Source organism: Cydia splendana, chromosome 14 (assembly GCF_910591565.1).
Source record: "Cydia splendana chromosome 14, ilCydSple1.2, whole genome shotgun sequence".
NCBI lineage: Eukaryota > Metazoa > Arthropoda > Insecta > Lepidoptera > Tortricidae > Cydia > Cydia splendana.
In genome coordinates, this window is record NC_085973.1 from 2054090 (window position 1) to 2069906 (window position 15817).

The following is a 15817-nucleotide window of genomic DNA, read 5'->3' on the forward strand; positions in this document are numbered from 1 at the left end:
GGACAACTATTCTGCCCATGCTATGTATATTATCTTCAATCTTATAAACTTGGCACTGCTGTACGTATGTTAAACATTTGTCGAGTCGACTGTACTCATCGCGTCTTTCAACAATTTACGTTCATTCCTATTTGTATCTTTTATTCGGAATTTTATCAATATTGATCCTTTGAAGTATAAATAAAGTTACAATTTTTATAAACTCTGGTTTTATTTTATCCATTTACTTTTATGACAAAGATGTTAAGTCTTTTAACATGTTTTAATAAAACACGAAACTTCTTAAACATAAAAAAATACATCTGTGATGTTATTATTTGCTTGTTTACCTACGTTAAATTATTGAAATAACACGTGTTGTCGTATAACATTAAGAAAAATGTACATCTAAATCCAAGTCTTTAATAAGTATGTTTTGTAAAAAATCAACATATTATATATACATATACAATAAAGTATAATGTAAAAATAATAAGAAATTTTAAGGAATTAAAGTTACCGAACTACCGGTCGAGCTTTAGATGACTCGACAATGTAACTTTTATACAAACAAAAAATTTGTGCCATTAAGTCCTTAAGCCCTTTATAAGTCATATGATACATTTACGACAGATGCGACTTTGCCAAAGTAACGCCCATTCATCCCGTCAAATTGAAGCGCGTTATTTAATTAAATACGTAACGCATTTAAGTTGACCTCTTCCATTACACACATCCTAATTATCACGAATACTGTCCATTTCGCTAAACTGTTCACCGGACAGTCCACGCTTCGCTGGAAATTAGGTCACACATTTTAGTAACATCGAACTATTGTAGTGTTTATTGAAAAGTTAGGTCAAAATTTTGAAGTTTCACTAATAAATTTCTTGTTCAAATCGAGCCTTATTTAAGGCCATTTAACTGTAAGAGCTGTAAACTATGTTTATTTTGATTTTGACACAATATTTTTAGAAAAATCTTCGCTCAGAATAAGTACATGTTAATTTAAGGAAGCAAATCCTATGTATTTTTAGTAATTACTGATTGAAGCTCAAACCATTTATAATGTCTGACTTATAAACATATTTTTTTAGAAGATATAATCGCTTTAATCTACATAAGGGGTATTTAGACAGTCAAACCCTATGTGTTATTAAAAATTAGTGATTGAAAGCCGAAAATTAGTGATAATGTGTAACTTGCAAACTTTCTACAATGATCTCAAAGCCGCGATTCTCAATTTTAGATTGGACTTGTGTTGTTTTGTGTTCAGTGTTAAAGCTGGAATATTGCTGTGTGGATACTTCAATGTCATTTCAAATGTAAGTACCTACCTGATATGCTGTAGTTTTTAAGTGTTTACAGTCAGCATATCATTCATTAATTCATTTATTTTATTCTTAAACAATACAATCATTGTGTCAGAAATCACAAATACATAATAGATTAGAATAGAATAGATTAGTGAGTTACTGACAAGTGGTCAAATATTTTGCAACACGTCTTGGTTACTACAGCCACTACAGGACTAAGGATTTGTTGCATAAGGCTAAGTAAGGAGAATATCATTTGATCCAAAAACTAACAGACTCAAATAGAATCATGAGAGTTGCGAGGGTATCATATAAAAGCAAAGTCAATTTTGTTAAGAATTATAATAGATATATAAAAAATCAAGACGGAGGATAAAGTGGTACCTAATACGGACATGGTAGATATGGTCTAAATTAGAAACTTGAGCTTCGTACCAATAAACAGGTTGGTTCTGCTCTGCCCCCTGCAGTTCCCTATTTGTACAAATTATTTTGTCAGGTGATATTACAATGTCCTTGATATTACAGATGATATGCCTGATAGCAGTATCCACCGGGGTCTTCCCTCCGCTCATGATGAACGCGCAGCAAACCTACATGGACGGAGAATACATCAAGTCGACATGCGCCTTTGCATACAGCGCCGATCTGTGCCTGGCTGTGCTTCTACTCTGTGCTAGATATCGGGTAAGTACCTACTTATCTACTTCACTGGCTTTGCTTAGTGGCCCGAAGTGGGTCTTGTCCTCCTATACGGGCACCAGATCGCCCTATCTTGTGCGGTTTCTGCGTTCAGGGCTAGCAGATCCGGGCTATAACCGCGAAAATCGATATTCGCAAATTGCGGGATCTTTCTCTGTCACTAATTACGCCTTCATCGGAGTAAAAGAGAAGGATCCCCGCAATTCGCCAATTTCGGTTTTCGCGGTAGGACCTCTGGCCTATCATCTCCAGATGTCCAAGCCAGCGGAGCGGCTTTAACCTCGATTAAGAATGAATGAATGAATATTCTTTATTTCAGACCAGGTCCATAATTATACATTTAATTTAAAATAGACAAGTAAAATTAAATTAAATTATAACATTAATACATTACATGGGTTAGTAGCAATAATTATATTAGGCATAGCAACAGCATCCAGCGCTATATCAGGTATGTAGGTACAGTAGTATCAGATATATCGTAGCGGGCGAGGTACTCAAATATTTCGGAGCAGTATTACTTTTCAATAAATTCGTTACACTAGTTATGGTCAATAACATCAGAACATGCAATTTTCAAATGTTTACCGTATTCCCGCTCAATAAATTTACAATAACTAGTTTCCAACGGCTGCTAAGTCTATTATGCGTGAGGATCATTACTGTAGTGATTTGTATGTTTTTCTTTTAGAAAGACATCGTGCTACTCACATACTACACGTACTGTGGCTTGGCTATGCTGGCTTCTACCATACTAGTCTACTCTATGGTCATCGGGGTTCTGAGTGTATTACACACCTGCACACTGGTTATAAGCTTGAGTAAGTATCCTACTGTGTTACTAGTTTAGTTTAAATAATAAACTTGGACTTACATTTACCACAAGTAGGGCTGTCTAGAGTAGGTAGTGCCTTTCTTTAGAACGTTCTCCGTTTACTATGAGAAATATTCTCGAGCACACACAGAACCACCACATACAGAACGGAGCATCACGTTCTCGAGAATGACACAACTCTAGGGCGGGTGTGTAATGATCCGTATAACAATTTTTGATATAACAACTTTAGATATAATTTCATGGTGTATAATCACTTAAGCGGTATAATGAACTTTTGATATAACAACAAAATAACTATTTTCATGGGGTATAATGTTTAATCGATATAAAAGCTATTCGATATAACGTTTACTGAATATAATGAATATTTGTTATAAGTATTTATGGTATAATGTATTCAAATGTATAAAAATAAGTTGAGGTTATAATAAAAAAGTCGGTTCTGGCGCTTCGCCGGCCGCCACCGCGGCACGCTCGGCTCGCGCGCTGTAGGGTCGCAGTTCTACCTAACACTCCTCCTCGCTTCGCTCGTCGTCGTACCTAACTGAGACCTGCCTTAAGTTCGAATACGTAGGTTGTTATAATAGTAGTAAATATTACAAATTATACCAGTACTACATTATGCCAACTGAGCGTTATATCGAACATAATTATATCACATATACGTTATACGGTGTTAATGTTAGATTAGAAGTTGTTATATTACAAGTTCATTATACTTGACGATAGTTAGACTCTCTAAGATTATACCATGTATTGTTATAGGAAAAGTGCATTATGTCCCTCAACCGTTATATCGACTAAAAATATACCAAAAGTTGTTATATGGACCGTTACGCACCCCTCTAGGGCTACCATTCTACGTTGCCAACCGGACAAAAAGTTTGAAAGACAAGTTCAGAATGGTCCGGATGTTTCTGTAGAATTGCTTTGTGTTCTACGGACACCATAATAATATAAAGATAGCCCTGACAAAGAAACTGTCATGATTTTACCCAGACGCGTTTAAAAACTCCACTTGATTTGATTGCGCCCTGGACGGGCTACAAACTAAGAGCGGTGAAGACCAAAATAATATAGTAAGTAAAGCATCACCACCAGCATATCGGCCAAAAAACTTCCACTACTGGACGTGGACATAGGCCTTCTTCAAGAACTTCCACAACGATCAACCAACTCCTACTGTATCAGAAATGCTAAACAATCGAAAATTACAAAATAAATTAGTTTAAAATGTATTCCTTTAATTTTTTTACTCATTCATTCAGAATCCCGAGAGCCGATGGTCCCGGGTTCGAATCCTGGTAAGAGCATTTATTTGTATGATGAATTGATGATACAGATATTTGTTCCTGAGTCATGGTTGTTATCTATCTATTTAAGTATTTATATATTATATACATATATCGTTGTCTGAGTACCCACAACACAAGCTTTCTTGAGTTTACCGTGGGGCTTAGTCAATTTGTGTACAAATCCTATAAAAAAAATTAACAGTTGTAAAATTTGTTTTCAGCATACCAGGTCTACATAATTCTATTAGTACGCAGTATGATGGTAGATTTAAAACACGAAGCAGACAGATTTGAATATTTCTACCAAAATTATCCAGTCTATTATAAACACGACATTGAAGCTCCCGGTGACTATCCTCTAGAAACATATGAAATGTATAGATCTAGAAAGAATTCAGAGATCGTACCGTCTGCAACAACTCTACCTAAGATAACGGCGAAAGAAACAGTAGAAGACACTATAGAATCAAACACAAAAGAGGTTAAAGCTATTACTGAACCGAAGAAAACAGTTAATACTGAGGAACCAAAGCCAAGTGATGTTAAAGATGCTAACGAGCCAAAGTCAAATAAAACAGTTGAAGATATTCAACCAATGACCAGCAAAACAGTAAAGGACGAAACTTCAAAGATAGAAGCAGCACCAAAAACAATGGAAAAACCAATGGCATTAAGGTATCCTTATAAATTTATTGCAATCAAAGTGACTAAAGAGGAACCGATTAAAGAAGAAAACGAGAACGAACAGAAAGAGACGGAGAAAGTCGGCGTCAAAGAGGAAACTAAAGAAGTAGATAAACGGGAAGAAACGAAAGAGGTAGTTAAAACGGAAAAAACAAAAGGAGTATCAAAAAAGAAAGAGACTAAAGAAGTAGCTACAGGGGAAGAAAAAAGAGAGGTAGTTAAAGCGGAAAAATCTAAAGGAGTATCAAAAATGAAAGAGACTAAAGAGGTAGCTAAAGGGGAGGAAACAAAAGAATCGGATAAGAATGTTAAGAAACAGAAACGGTCGATATTTGGAAGGAAGAAAAGAAAAGATGATGATGGTAAAACGAATAAAGACTCATACAAGAAGAATTAGGATTTGAAATGAAAGAGTGATTAGGATTAGGATGAAAGGAAAGTGTGAAGAATAAGATATAACATAATTAATTTAAATAAGAGTAGTCAGTAAGAGTTTTATAGTATTATGATTATGGCACAAGACTATGAGACAATAAACTGTTTATTGCTATTTTACTAGTTGTATGTTTTCATCCATCCTTTTTGAAGCCAGCAGATCTGCTAGCCAAAGCAGATCTGTAAACTTTAAACAAAGCTAACGCTTGCTAAGTCGGGTGATAATGCAATATTATGGTACCATCGAGCTGATCTGACCTGATCTGGTCGCAGGAGTCCGCTGGATGCGGGTGGCGCAAGACCGGTCATTGTGGCACTCTTTGGGGGAGGCCTATGTCCAGCAGTGGACGTCCTTTGGCTGATATGATGATGATGATGATGATGATGATGATGATGATGATGATGATGATGATGATGATGATGATGATGATGATGATGATGAGCTGATCTGATGCTGAAGACAGGAGGTGGCCATAGGAACTCTGTGATAAAACAACGCAACCTAATTGTGTTTGGGGTTTTTAGAATTGTCTCGATAAGTATTAGTTGCCTGTTGAAAGAAAAGTACAGTCAGTGATAAAAGCTTGTACCAAAAATGAAGTTTTTGCCAAAAACTTATTTAGATTTTCTTTAAATCCTGACCTGGACCTGGCTTAAATTATTAAGGTATCAATGGTCCAACGTAATGTTAGGTATCAATATCAATGGTCCAACGGATCAGCAAGGACACCGGTTCACATCTATTATCCCCTTCTTGCTGAGTCCGTCTGTCCGAAACACTGTATTATGATCCGCCGGAAGCTAAAGGCCTACCGCCAACAACGAAAAAACGTTATCTGCCTCTCTGTCGTTCGAATATGCAAGATTTCATGATGGCGGTAGGCCCTCTGATCCTAGACTTTAAATACCTATTATCAGGGGGCCTACCGTAAAAATCGAGTTATCGTTATCTGTCTCTTTGTCGTTCTTGCATATTCGAGCGATAGCCTCTTGGGGATAAATCCTAATATTAGTGCAAACTACCTGCAATTCGAATCATTATTAAATGGAACAGAGTTGCTTTTGTTTTGTTCGATCGGGACGCTAGCGAATAGAGAGTAGAGAGGCATGATGCCTATAGAGTAAAGACGAACGAGTGAAGTGGTTTGCGGTAGGCTTTCGGGATTATTTAAATTAAATTTACCTAGAACTGTTCATAATCAAAATTCACTTGCCATGGAATGAAAACCCTGAAAGTAAGTACCCAATCAAACTAATTTATCTCTTAACCTAGGTAGTGCCAAATTTAAGTGCCGGTACAGACGGACTGCAACCCGACTGCAACTGGTATGGGAACAGCACGCCGACATTGCAGTTGGCGTGCAGTTCCCATACAAATTGCAGTCGGATTGCAGTCCGTCTGTATCGGCCCTAACACCCAAACTCCAAGCTTTCGCGGTCTTTTCAATTACATCCTAATTTAATAGTTAATTGCTGTATTTTCGTGCTCCCGCCGTTGGGCGGTGGACGTTTGCCAACATGGAGAAATATGTGAATTTGTTTAAAAGACATGTGATCAATTTCAAGTTGGAACTATGTTGCTTCATGGCGCCAGTGAAATCTGGGCTGCTGGCGTTCGCTTGTTTACATATTGTGATTGGTGTAAATGATTTATAATACCTATAGGTTTTGTTGTGTAACTCAAAATGTGTTCATGCAATTTTGTAGTCCGTTGTAGAGCCAAGGAATTTAATTTCTGTGCCGCTTCCCACAATCGCCATCAGATATATTGGAGCGGCCGAAATGCTCAATAATATCTGACGCAATAGACGCGGTTCAGATATTTGTGAGCACCTTGGCCGCTCCGATATATCTGATGGCGACTGTACAAACACAATTTTTAATTAGTTGACTGTACAAATTAATTAGTTGCGTTTAAACGTTTTCATTTTGTGGTTATTTTTAGGTATCAACACTGATGTTTTTCGCAGAAGAGAGTTTCGAACCCCTACTGCTCAAGGTCCTAAACGGCATTTCAGAGGAGCCTCCTAATTACGGACCTTCGTGCATGATTGTATACGCTGTCGAACTTGGCTCTAATGTAGTGCTGTTGTGCGGTATAATACGGGTACGATTATAATAGGTACTTACACTAAATACTATAATGAGCGCTGGCATTGGCATTTCACTTATTATTCGGGCATGTTCGGCAAAGTTCCAGGCATCTATTAAAAGCACAGTCTAGTGCTGAATGCTTCCATCTGGCTTCTGCGTTACGGCCTTCAGGGCATCAACTGATGGTCTACCGCCAGCCAACCTGCTATCGATTTTTTTCTTCACAATAGCATCTAAACTATCGTCTAACAAAGTTTCAATAGTGATGTGAATTCATTTTTTACATGTTTGGGTGGCTGCCGTTTCTCAACCCACCAACGGAGCGGCAGCTGACGCAGGGGGTAAAGAAGAAAATTGTAACTGTGCATTGTTTTGCAGAACGACCTCATACTGCTTCGTGTCTACATGTACTTCGCCTTCGGAGTCCTAACGGCTGCGCTTATGGCTTACACCGTGATGTTTGGTCCTCAGGAACTAACCGTGAAGTTCCTCATAGCCGCCAGTATTGGTAAGTTCGCTGGGCTCTATTTTATCCAAGTGCTACTATAGTGCTCTATGCTTTTTAAACGTAGCGATCATATTCGTCAAAGCTGGACAGTTACCTTAACTATTCAATATTTGTACACACTTCTCAAACAAGTATCGAAATTCAGTCTTCACTTCAATATGGCAATATTTGTCTTTGGAAAACTCATTCTATTGTGTATCTACCATATAATTACTTGCTCCATTTACGAAAATGAATTTGTTCTATCTGATTATTCCATTAATACTGTTATCGGACATTCGAACACTCATTCAATTAAAAAATATATTGTTGCGCATTTTTCTATTTTGTTTCAAACCCAAAGTCACTTGTCACGGGTTTTACCTCACGCTAAATAATATTTCCCCTTCTTGTTCACAGGACACCAAATCTACATCCTCCTGTTACTGCGTAGCGCAATGATCGAAATAAAACAGGCTTTAAAACAGAACGAGAACGATTACTCGGTCAGATATCGAAAAACCAGCGCTAGATATGTACCGGGCACAAGAGATAGGTACAGTGTTGTTATCGAACCTTACAGACGACGCTCCGCTAATCCTTATGACAGAGAGCCTTATAGAAGAAGCAGCTCGTTGGTTCCTTTTGGTAGAGAACCATACAGAAGTTCATTAGCACCTTATAAAGAAGAACCGAGACGGGAAAGTTCAGTACCTTCTGCAGACCAAGAAAATGTAATAGCCGAGGAAGAAAGGGCAACGGTTATAGCACATTCGCAAGCGAAGGAAGAGATCGCTAAGGAAGTTGCCGATAAGGAAGAGGCACATTCGCCAGCGAAGGAAGAGATCGCTAAGGAAGTTGTTGATAAGGAAGAGACGGCTAAAGAAGTGAAGGGGAAAGAGGAGAAGGGAAAGGAAGTGAAACGTAAGCGTAGCTTCTTTGGGAGGAAAGGGAAGGTGAAAAAAGACGAAACTCAGAATGTGACAAACGTTGATTGAATGATGTGCTTGTTTGATAAAATGTATCACTGTTATAAATCTAAATAAGGTCGAACTTAAATCTAGGTAGCTTGTGATGAAGTGACTGGTTTATGTTATACTTATAGGTAATTGAATGTGTAAATAAATAATTTATTTGTCAGAAAAAATCTTTTAATTAGCCCCCTTTAACGTCAGAAACGATGTGTTATGTTCCAAAGGATGTAGTTTTATATTAATCAGAAATATGACATTAGAAAAAATGTCTACTATAGATAGAGACGACGAAGGGTCCTAAAATTGTTAAAAACCGAAAAAGTCGGTTCGGGCCATCCTCAACCAGTACTCAGTATAGGGTTCTGTAGGGTTAGGATGGTCGGCTCTTTATCATTTGTCACCATGGCTGTCACGTTCTAACAAATATGTAAGTGCGAAAGTGACGCATGGCATGACAGGGGATAAAAATGCGATCATGATACCGCTTCTGTATTAACCGTTATCTCCTTAAATTATCGCCTGATAACTTGAAAATTAGTTCGCAATGTTTGGTTAGGTTAGTACTGTGGTACTATTAAGCATTCGTGATTTTTTAAAGTAACTGTCAAATGTCATAACTTTATGAGGGAGAGGGAAAACTTGATTGTAATAAAAAACTGCACTCTCTAAGCGCGAAGGACGTTTAGTTAGTTATAGACGTTATAGTCATAGTAGGTATGTAAACATTTTTCAAATAAAATAAAAAGAAATAGTTAAATTGATAGACGTTTGCTATCAGTAAACTGTAAAACTTTAGTCTAAGTATAGGCTTTCAGGTAAGTTGTATATTGGCTCGCTGGTGCCCATTTTATGGACATGTAAGTGACATTTTATAAAGTGAAATATAGCGTTAAAAGAGTCAAAACTGTCTTTTGCCCCTCCTTCTCTCGAAAGCATAACCCGTTCTTCGCCAGTTCGATCATCATCATCTTCATCATATATATTAGTTAAAGCTAGACAAGGTCTAAAGGCAAATAACTCCACGAGAACTACCTTGGCCGTCCTCGTCCATCGGTACCCCGTAATCCAATCGCTAGTCTAGTAAAATAGGCTAATGTCAGATCGTAAATTTCAGCACCAAATAAATTGTGACCTTTTCCATTAGCGACATCCTAATTAGCGTATGGGTTAAAGTACATTTTTGTGGACCCGTCGGTCGGTGGCGGTTGTGTCGCGATGGAGAGGTTTGGGGAGTATGTGAAGAAGAGTGTGCTTAATTTTAAGTTGCAGCAATGTTGCTGGGTGGCCAGTGTGAGGACCGGTGCGCTGACGCTTGCTTGTTTAAATATTATTTTGGGGGTGAGTGTCTACCTATCCTACTTAAACGGTTTGTGTTATAGTTACTTGGGTAAGAATTCTTGGTAGAATATATTTGCTGTTGAATAAGGATCATCATCCTACCAAATAAAAACGTGATTTGAAAGTGTATAATAATATATACAGTATGTAGTAGTAAAATGATAGAAAACAACGGTCTTTGTAATTAATATTTTTGAACCGACGACGTTAAGGACCCTCTTGGCCTCTTAGATATAAAAACCAGTTTTTTTTTTTTTATGTTTCTTAGGCTTTGCAATCCTTTAGGGGCTTCGCCCCCAGGGGGTCGCCACTCACAAGTAGAAAAACATAGATCTAAAATGTTAGGTGTACAACCATCTCTCCATCCATCCGTCCATGAGTGAGAAATTTCAGCATAAACAAACGGCGATGGAACTGACGTGTACCTGATCTTGTCTTTCAGTTAACCGTACTCGTAGAAATATCGAAAGGAGAAGAAGCAAGCTTCACTCCGCTACTACTCCAGGCTTTAAGCGAAACTACTGACAAGGAAGAGGAAGGGCCAGACTTCATACCTTCTTGCATCATCGCGTATGCTATGGAAATCGCTTCCAACGCGCTGGTAATATGTGCTATGTGGCGGGTAAGATGATTTTATATTTCATTCCTAGCTGTATTTTTAAAACAACAATATAACTGTTATTTTATCATTTGGGATTAAAAAAAACAAGTTTAGTCGCTAACTATTCAAAAATCTTTTCGTTTCAGAATGACATAGTGCTCCTCCGAGCGTATTTGTACTACGCCCTGGGGGTTCTCACGTTAGCTATCATGATATACTCCGTGGTCATCGGAGCCCTGGAACTCATACCGGAGCTACTCATTGTAGCTAGTGTTGGTAAGTCATTATACGAGTTCAATGCTAGGGAAAAGCCGTCTAAAATAACTGTAACTTTAACGCATTCACTGCCAGGAGGCGTGATCTAGGAACAAACTTGTATGACGGTGCATGTGCGTCGGGGGCAGTGAATGTATTAAAAAGGATACTACGTAATACCAAGGTTCCTGGTCAGTTGAGTAATTAATCCGAGTGTCATTGACACAATTGTAATCGTTTTATAACAATAATGAATTCAGTGGCATTGCCGTAGATAATCTAAAAATAACTCTACTTAAAATACTCTCATTGTATCTTTCCAGGAACTCAACTCTACCAAATAATGTTAGTACGAAGTGCAATGGTCGAAATAAAACAAGCCTCAATAAAGAATGGCTACACCGTCAACTTGAAACCAAATGACAAACCAAGCTCTGGATCTAACGAGAAATATACCGTTACTATCGAATCAGAAAAACCTAAATTACCACCGAAACCAGTAACTAAAGGGGATATATCCAAGCCGGTAATAAAGGAAGTAAGCGATAAGGAAGTAACGGCTAAGGAAGCATCAGTTACTGTGCACTCGCCAGCGAAGCAAGAGTTTCTTCGCGAAGCGACGGAAGAAGCGAAGGAGAGAGTGCCTTCGCGTGTCCTCGTGAAGGAGAAAGCGAAGATAGATAGAGCGAAGCCTGAGAGAATTGAGTTTACGAAGAAATTGTGAGATGTTTTTAATAAGTTTGTTCTAAATTAAATATGATAATTAATGTAATTTTTAAACTCGACTGCGACATTAAAAGGTGTTACTTAAAATACTTACTACTTACTCCTCTGGCGCAGCGACCCAAAGTGTGTCTTGGCCTCCAACACGACTGCTCGCCACTGATCCCGGTCCTGTGCCGTTTCTCGCCAGTTCTCAATCCGTAGCTCGCGCAGATCACTTAAAATGTGTAATTTTATCTTACTTGCTTGAATATTAATCTTGTCTGTCAAGGTGTTTCGGCAGGAAAAGCCTTGGCAGACTTATATATTCCTGAAATGAGGGTTCATACCTACCGACTGGAAATGGTTTCATGGTGGTATCAGATGGGTTAATTTAGGGGTCCAGATGGCCGGCAAAAAAAATACTGACAAATTTCGCTTTTCTGTGTCTACCAGTAAATTTCTAACTGCTGCCATAACTATTATTTCGGTATCAAATGGGTTAAATCCCCCCTTTTTCACACTGGAAGTGGCCTTCTTTTTTGTAGTTTCGGCAAGTTTCGCCGTGGCCGACTATCAAATTCGGACTTAGCATCACTTCGGTTCAAAATTTTGCGGTCAAACCATGCAATCTCTAACCAATAGCCATAATGCATTCTATGCGGCCTTATTACCATAACATACCTACTTAAATACCTTGAACAACAAAGCAGTTAACATAGAAGTATAATAAAAATGTCTATTATTTTTGACAATGTCTTTCAAATAAACAACTTCCCCATACTCGGTTCTCAGGTAGTATTTCGTGAAAATTTCAAGTTTACCAGTATGCGGGAAAGGATTTTAACAATAAAACCTTCAGATCCCTGTCGCCCGAGGACCGCACCTCGAGATAGTAAATTGTACGTATTAAATTACATTAATTACTACCTACTGTATCTTTGAACCAATCTTTGAACTAAAAGTATTGTCTGTAAATAAACGTTGCTGATCCATTAAAACTTAGTAGGTACCTAATAGGTAGGTACAAGGTACTTTCTATCTTTTAATATTTTATACCGTAAGGGCGCCCGATAGCTGGCGCGGGTGCACGGAGCGGGCGCACCGGGTGCTATTGTAGGTAAAATCCGTCGCACGCGTCCGCGCCAGCCAGCGTCAATGCCAGTCCAGCTCGCGGACGCCATAAATGGTCCCACCGTAATAGATTAGGTATTTTTTATGCGAGGGTGCTAAGTTTTGCCGAATAAATGATTTATCTACCTATCTGTCAAGTGTAAATAGGATAGGTACCTATAGACATGTGAAAGTGAGTCTCGAAAGAAAACAAAGGAAAGGTAAATCCAATTACTTTGCTACTAGAAGATAAATTGGATTATTGCGACAAGAAAGGTTTTTCTAGTCAGCAAGATATATATATAGGTATAACTAATTTCTTTCCAGAAAAAGCTTGCAAGCTGCACTATCTGCGTCGCACCCTCATTCAGAAACCTATAAAACAATGTATATTTCGAACAAGCCACAAATACAATCAACAGATATAATAAAACTTGATAAACCTGAAATAAAAATAATTAAAGTTTGGGACGCCAAGGAAAAAGAGAAAAATATAAACGTAGTTGAAAAATATGAAGCGGAAAACCAAACAATGTTTGAGATTGTCAGTAAAATCTTGAGAAATATTGAAGAAAGTGAAAATAATGAAATGATTGAAAATGCAAGCAGAAAGCGACGGAGAAATACAAGTAAGGCAGCTAAAAAGAAACGTAGATACTTATGATGATGTCCAGTGTAATTACTATTGGTTCTTTGCTTCCATTGAGTTATTATTACTATACAGAAGCCATACCAAAAATAAGTATTGCAATAAATCGCTGATTCTGCTTCATGATGTTTTTCTTCTCATTTGAAATTTTAGTTTTTGGTGAGAATACCGGTAGACTAATAGATTATTTTTCCAAAAAATAAATGCTTAATTCATGTATTCGCTCCGTGCACGACTGTGGCGCCGCCCTAGTGCGTGTGGGACATATGCTTACTTGACAGGGCAGGTGCCAAAAGTATGAAAGTTCATATTTTCACCACCTTGTGCGTTGGCGTCGCTTATTTCCTCCACCACCAACTTCGCACATCTTAGCCAATTACAATAAAAAGTGTTAAAATCTAGTGTATGGAAATTTAGTTACCTACCTATACCAAGTGCGACATAAAATAGAAAAAATTTCAATACTAAATTGTTAATGCCATGTTTAAGCCTTTTACATCAAAAATGTGACAGTTACATAGGAAGTCAATAATTTTCTACAATTTCTTGTCGCACTATACCTATCTATTATTACGCTAGTATAGGTAAGCAAATTTTGATCAATATTTGTAATATAGTACATTATTGTCGAGGCTCGGAAGTAGCTACTTGCAGGCTGAGGATTCGTTTTAAACGGACGACCTTGGGAGTCCGTTTAATTGAATCCGAAGCCAGCAAGTAGCCTTCCAGCCGAGTCATATATAGTGCTATTCTCAAAAATGGTGCAAGAAATATAAATATCATAGAATTATTTTACAAAAGCAACGTTCTTACGTATATATTTTCACAGAATAAAGTAGAAACAATTGAAAAAATTAGCTTTGCCGCCGTTTTATTTTTTTTATAAAAAAATAGAAGTGTATTTTTCTGCCGAAAATACGTCAACCTATTTGAGACAGCTAAATAGTCGCGGTACTAATCATCTGTTTGGTTGTTTAATGGGTCTGTGTAGAGATGGGTAGGGGTGAGTAAATACTGAGTATTTACTTATACCCGTATTTACTCATTTAGGTGGGTAAAAACGATTGCTTATGAAATATTCAAAAATTGAGATTTAAGAACAAAATTGTCTTTTATTGAGGAGTGCTATTGTGTATTAACAATATCTATAAAATAAAAAGCATAAAGGACGCTTAATTTTGGAATAAAAGGTAATTATCAGTGAGAGGCAAATTGTGATAATGCATAGTTAACAATTTTGTTTTAAATAAGAAGGTATTTACTTTAAAAATATGGTACTTTACTTCTATCGATGTTCTAGATAACTGCATGTTGCGCAAAAGTGCGTGTTTACGCGGCACTTACGACCTTTTATTAAGGGTTTTTTTAAGAAAACTTTAAAATGGCTCAGCCGATGATGTTCAAAATATTGTTTTTTGTACTCTATTATATGGCTAATCTCTCGATATGTTTTCATATTTTTTCTGAACTTTGGTTCGAAAGATAAAGAGAGATAAACATTATTTTGGCCTTTCGAAACGGTTTATTTCCAAAACTATTCAATTTATCCAAAAAAGTTCTTAGAAACATTCCAGTTATTTTTAAAGACCCATTTAATGATGTGCAACACGTTGGTGGTTTCTGAAAAATTTTTTGGTGACAATTAGTTACATGTATGGAGTGCCCCTTTTAAAAATACATTTCTTACAATTTTGAGTACTTAATCCAGTAGCGGCTTACAAAATACACTTATATTTCAAATTGATATGACCCTTTCAGCACTCTAAATAGTTTATACCCACCAATTTGGGTATAAACGAGTAAATACGGGTATATTGAGTAAATACTGAGTATTTACTCGGTATTTACCCATGAGTATTTACTCACTACCCATCTCTAGGTCTGTGCCTTCATTTGATATGGCCATTTCAACTTTTAAAAAGTTTGGAACTCGACAAATAATGGAATTTGTATGCAACATTGCAGTCCCAAAATCGAGACTGCAATGTTTTTAACTTTTTAATTTTTGACTGACCATAAACTACGCGCTTCGCGACCTATTTTTTAAACGGCAAAGTCGACTTTGCCGTCCATTTTTGAGAAAAATAAATGTCTTGATGTTACATATTGCTTTGATTACTGCCTGCAGTATCCTAGTCGCCCATAGGCCTATAAAATGGCCTCCCATTCCATTCTGAAGCGTTACTTGAACTGTGCGGCTAGAAGGTATAGTTTTGTACTAACAACGCATTAGCTCAGGGGACGGCAAAGCGCGGCCCGTGAGTCATATGGTTCTTTAGAGCCCAATTTGGTTCCTAGTCCACTATGGACCTTTGTCGCTAACCACTACTTAGATACATGACATACACATCATTT

The 15817-nt window shown here is 37.4% G+C and overlaps 3 protein-coding genes across 3 annotated transcripts; all 3 read left to right on the forward strand.

Moving 5' to 3' along the window:
- The first annotated feature begins 1106 nt into the window (after positions 1-1106).
- On the forward strand, positions 1107-5268 carry LOC134796845 (uncharacterized). Its single transcript, XM_063769056.1, has 4 exons — positions 1107-1304; positions 1824-1982; positions 2689-2818; positions 4352-5268. Exons 1-4 carry the CDS (start codon positions 1173-1175, stop codon positions 5209-5211), a joined length of 1281 nt encoding a protein of 426 aa, XP_063625126.1. The 5' UTR covers positions 1107-1172; the 3' UTR covers positions 5212-5268.
- A 1490-nt stretch (positions 5269-6758) lies between these two features.
- Positions 6759-8921, forward strand: LOC134796846 (uncharacterized). Its single transcript, XM_063769057.1, has 4 exons — positions 6759-6890; positions 7195-7356; positions 7722-7851; positions 8251-8921. Exons 1-4 carry the CDS (start codon positions 6768-6770, stop codon positions 8826-8828), a joined length of 993 nt encoding a protein of 330 aa, XP_063625127.1. The 5' UTR covers positions 6759-6767; the 3' UTR covers positions 8829-8921.
- A 906-nt stretch (positions 8922-9827) lies between these two features.
- Positions 9828-11730, forward strand: LOC134796847 (uncharacterized). The gene is made up of 4 exons (XM_063769058.1): positions 9828-10142; positions 10585-10764; positions 10890-11019; positions 11322-11730. Exons 1-4 carry the CDS (start codon positions 10020-10022, stop codon positions 11720-11722), a joined length of 834 nt encoding a protein of 277 aa, XP_063625128.1. The 5' UTR covers positions 9828-10019; the 3' UTR covers positions 11723-11730.
- The last annotated feature ends 4087 nt before the right edge of the window (positions 11731-15817 follow it).

Bases quoted from the DNA above. Each gene is read 5' to 3' on its own strand.
- LOC134796845 (XM_063769056.1), top strand. From the start codon at position 1,173: ATGTGTAACTTGCAAACTTTCTACAATGATCTCAAAGCCGCGATTCTC. The intron at 1,305-1,823 runs GTAAGTACCTAC...TTGATATTACAG, and splicing joins ACTTCAATGTCATTTCAAAT to ATGATATGCCTGATAGCAGT. The intron at 1,983-2,688 runs GTAAGTACCTAC...TTTTTCTTTTAG, and splicing joins TACTCTGTGCTAGATATCGG to AAAGACATCGTGCTACTCAC.
- LOC134796846 (XM_063769057.1), top strand. From the start codon at position 6,768: ATGGAGAAATATGTGAATTTGTTTAAAAGACATGTGATCAATTTCAAG. The intron at 6,891-7,194 runs GTAAATGATTTA...GGTTATTTTTAG, and splicing joins GTTTACATATTGTGATTGGT to GTATCAACACTGATGTTTTT. The intron at 7,852-8,250 runs GTAAGTTCGCTG...TCTTGTTCACAG, and splicing joins CCTCATAGCCGCCAGTATTG to GACACCAAATCTACATCCTC.
- LOC134796847 (XM_063769058.1), top strand. From the start codon at position 10,020: ATGGAGAGGTTTGGGGAGTATGTGAAGAAGAGTGTGCTTAATTTTAAG. The intron at 10,143-10,584 runs GTGAGTGTCTAC...CTTGTCTTTCAG, and splicing joins GTTTAAATATTATTTTGGGG to TTAACCGTACTCGTAGAAAT. The intron at 10,765-10,889 runs GTAAGATGATTT...TTTTCGTTTCAG, and splicing joins TAATATGTGCTATGTGGCGG to AATGACATAGTGCTCCTCCG.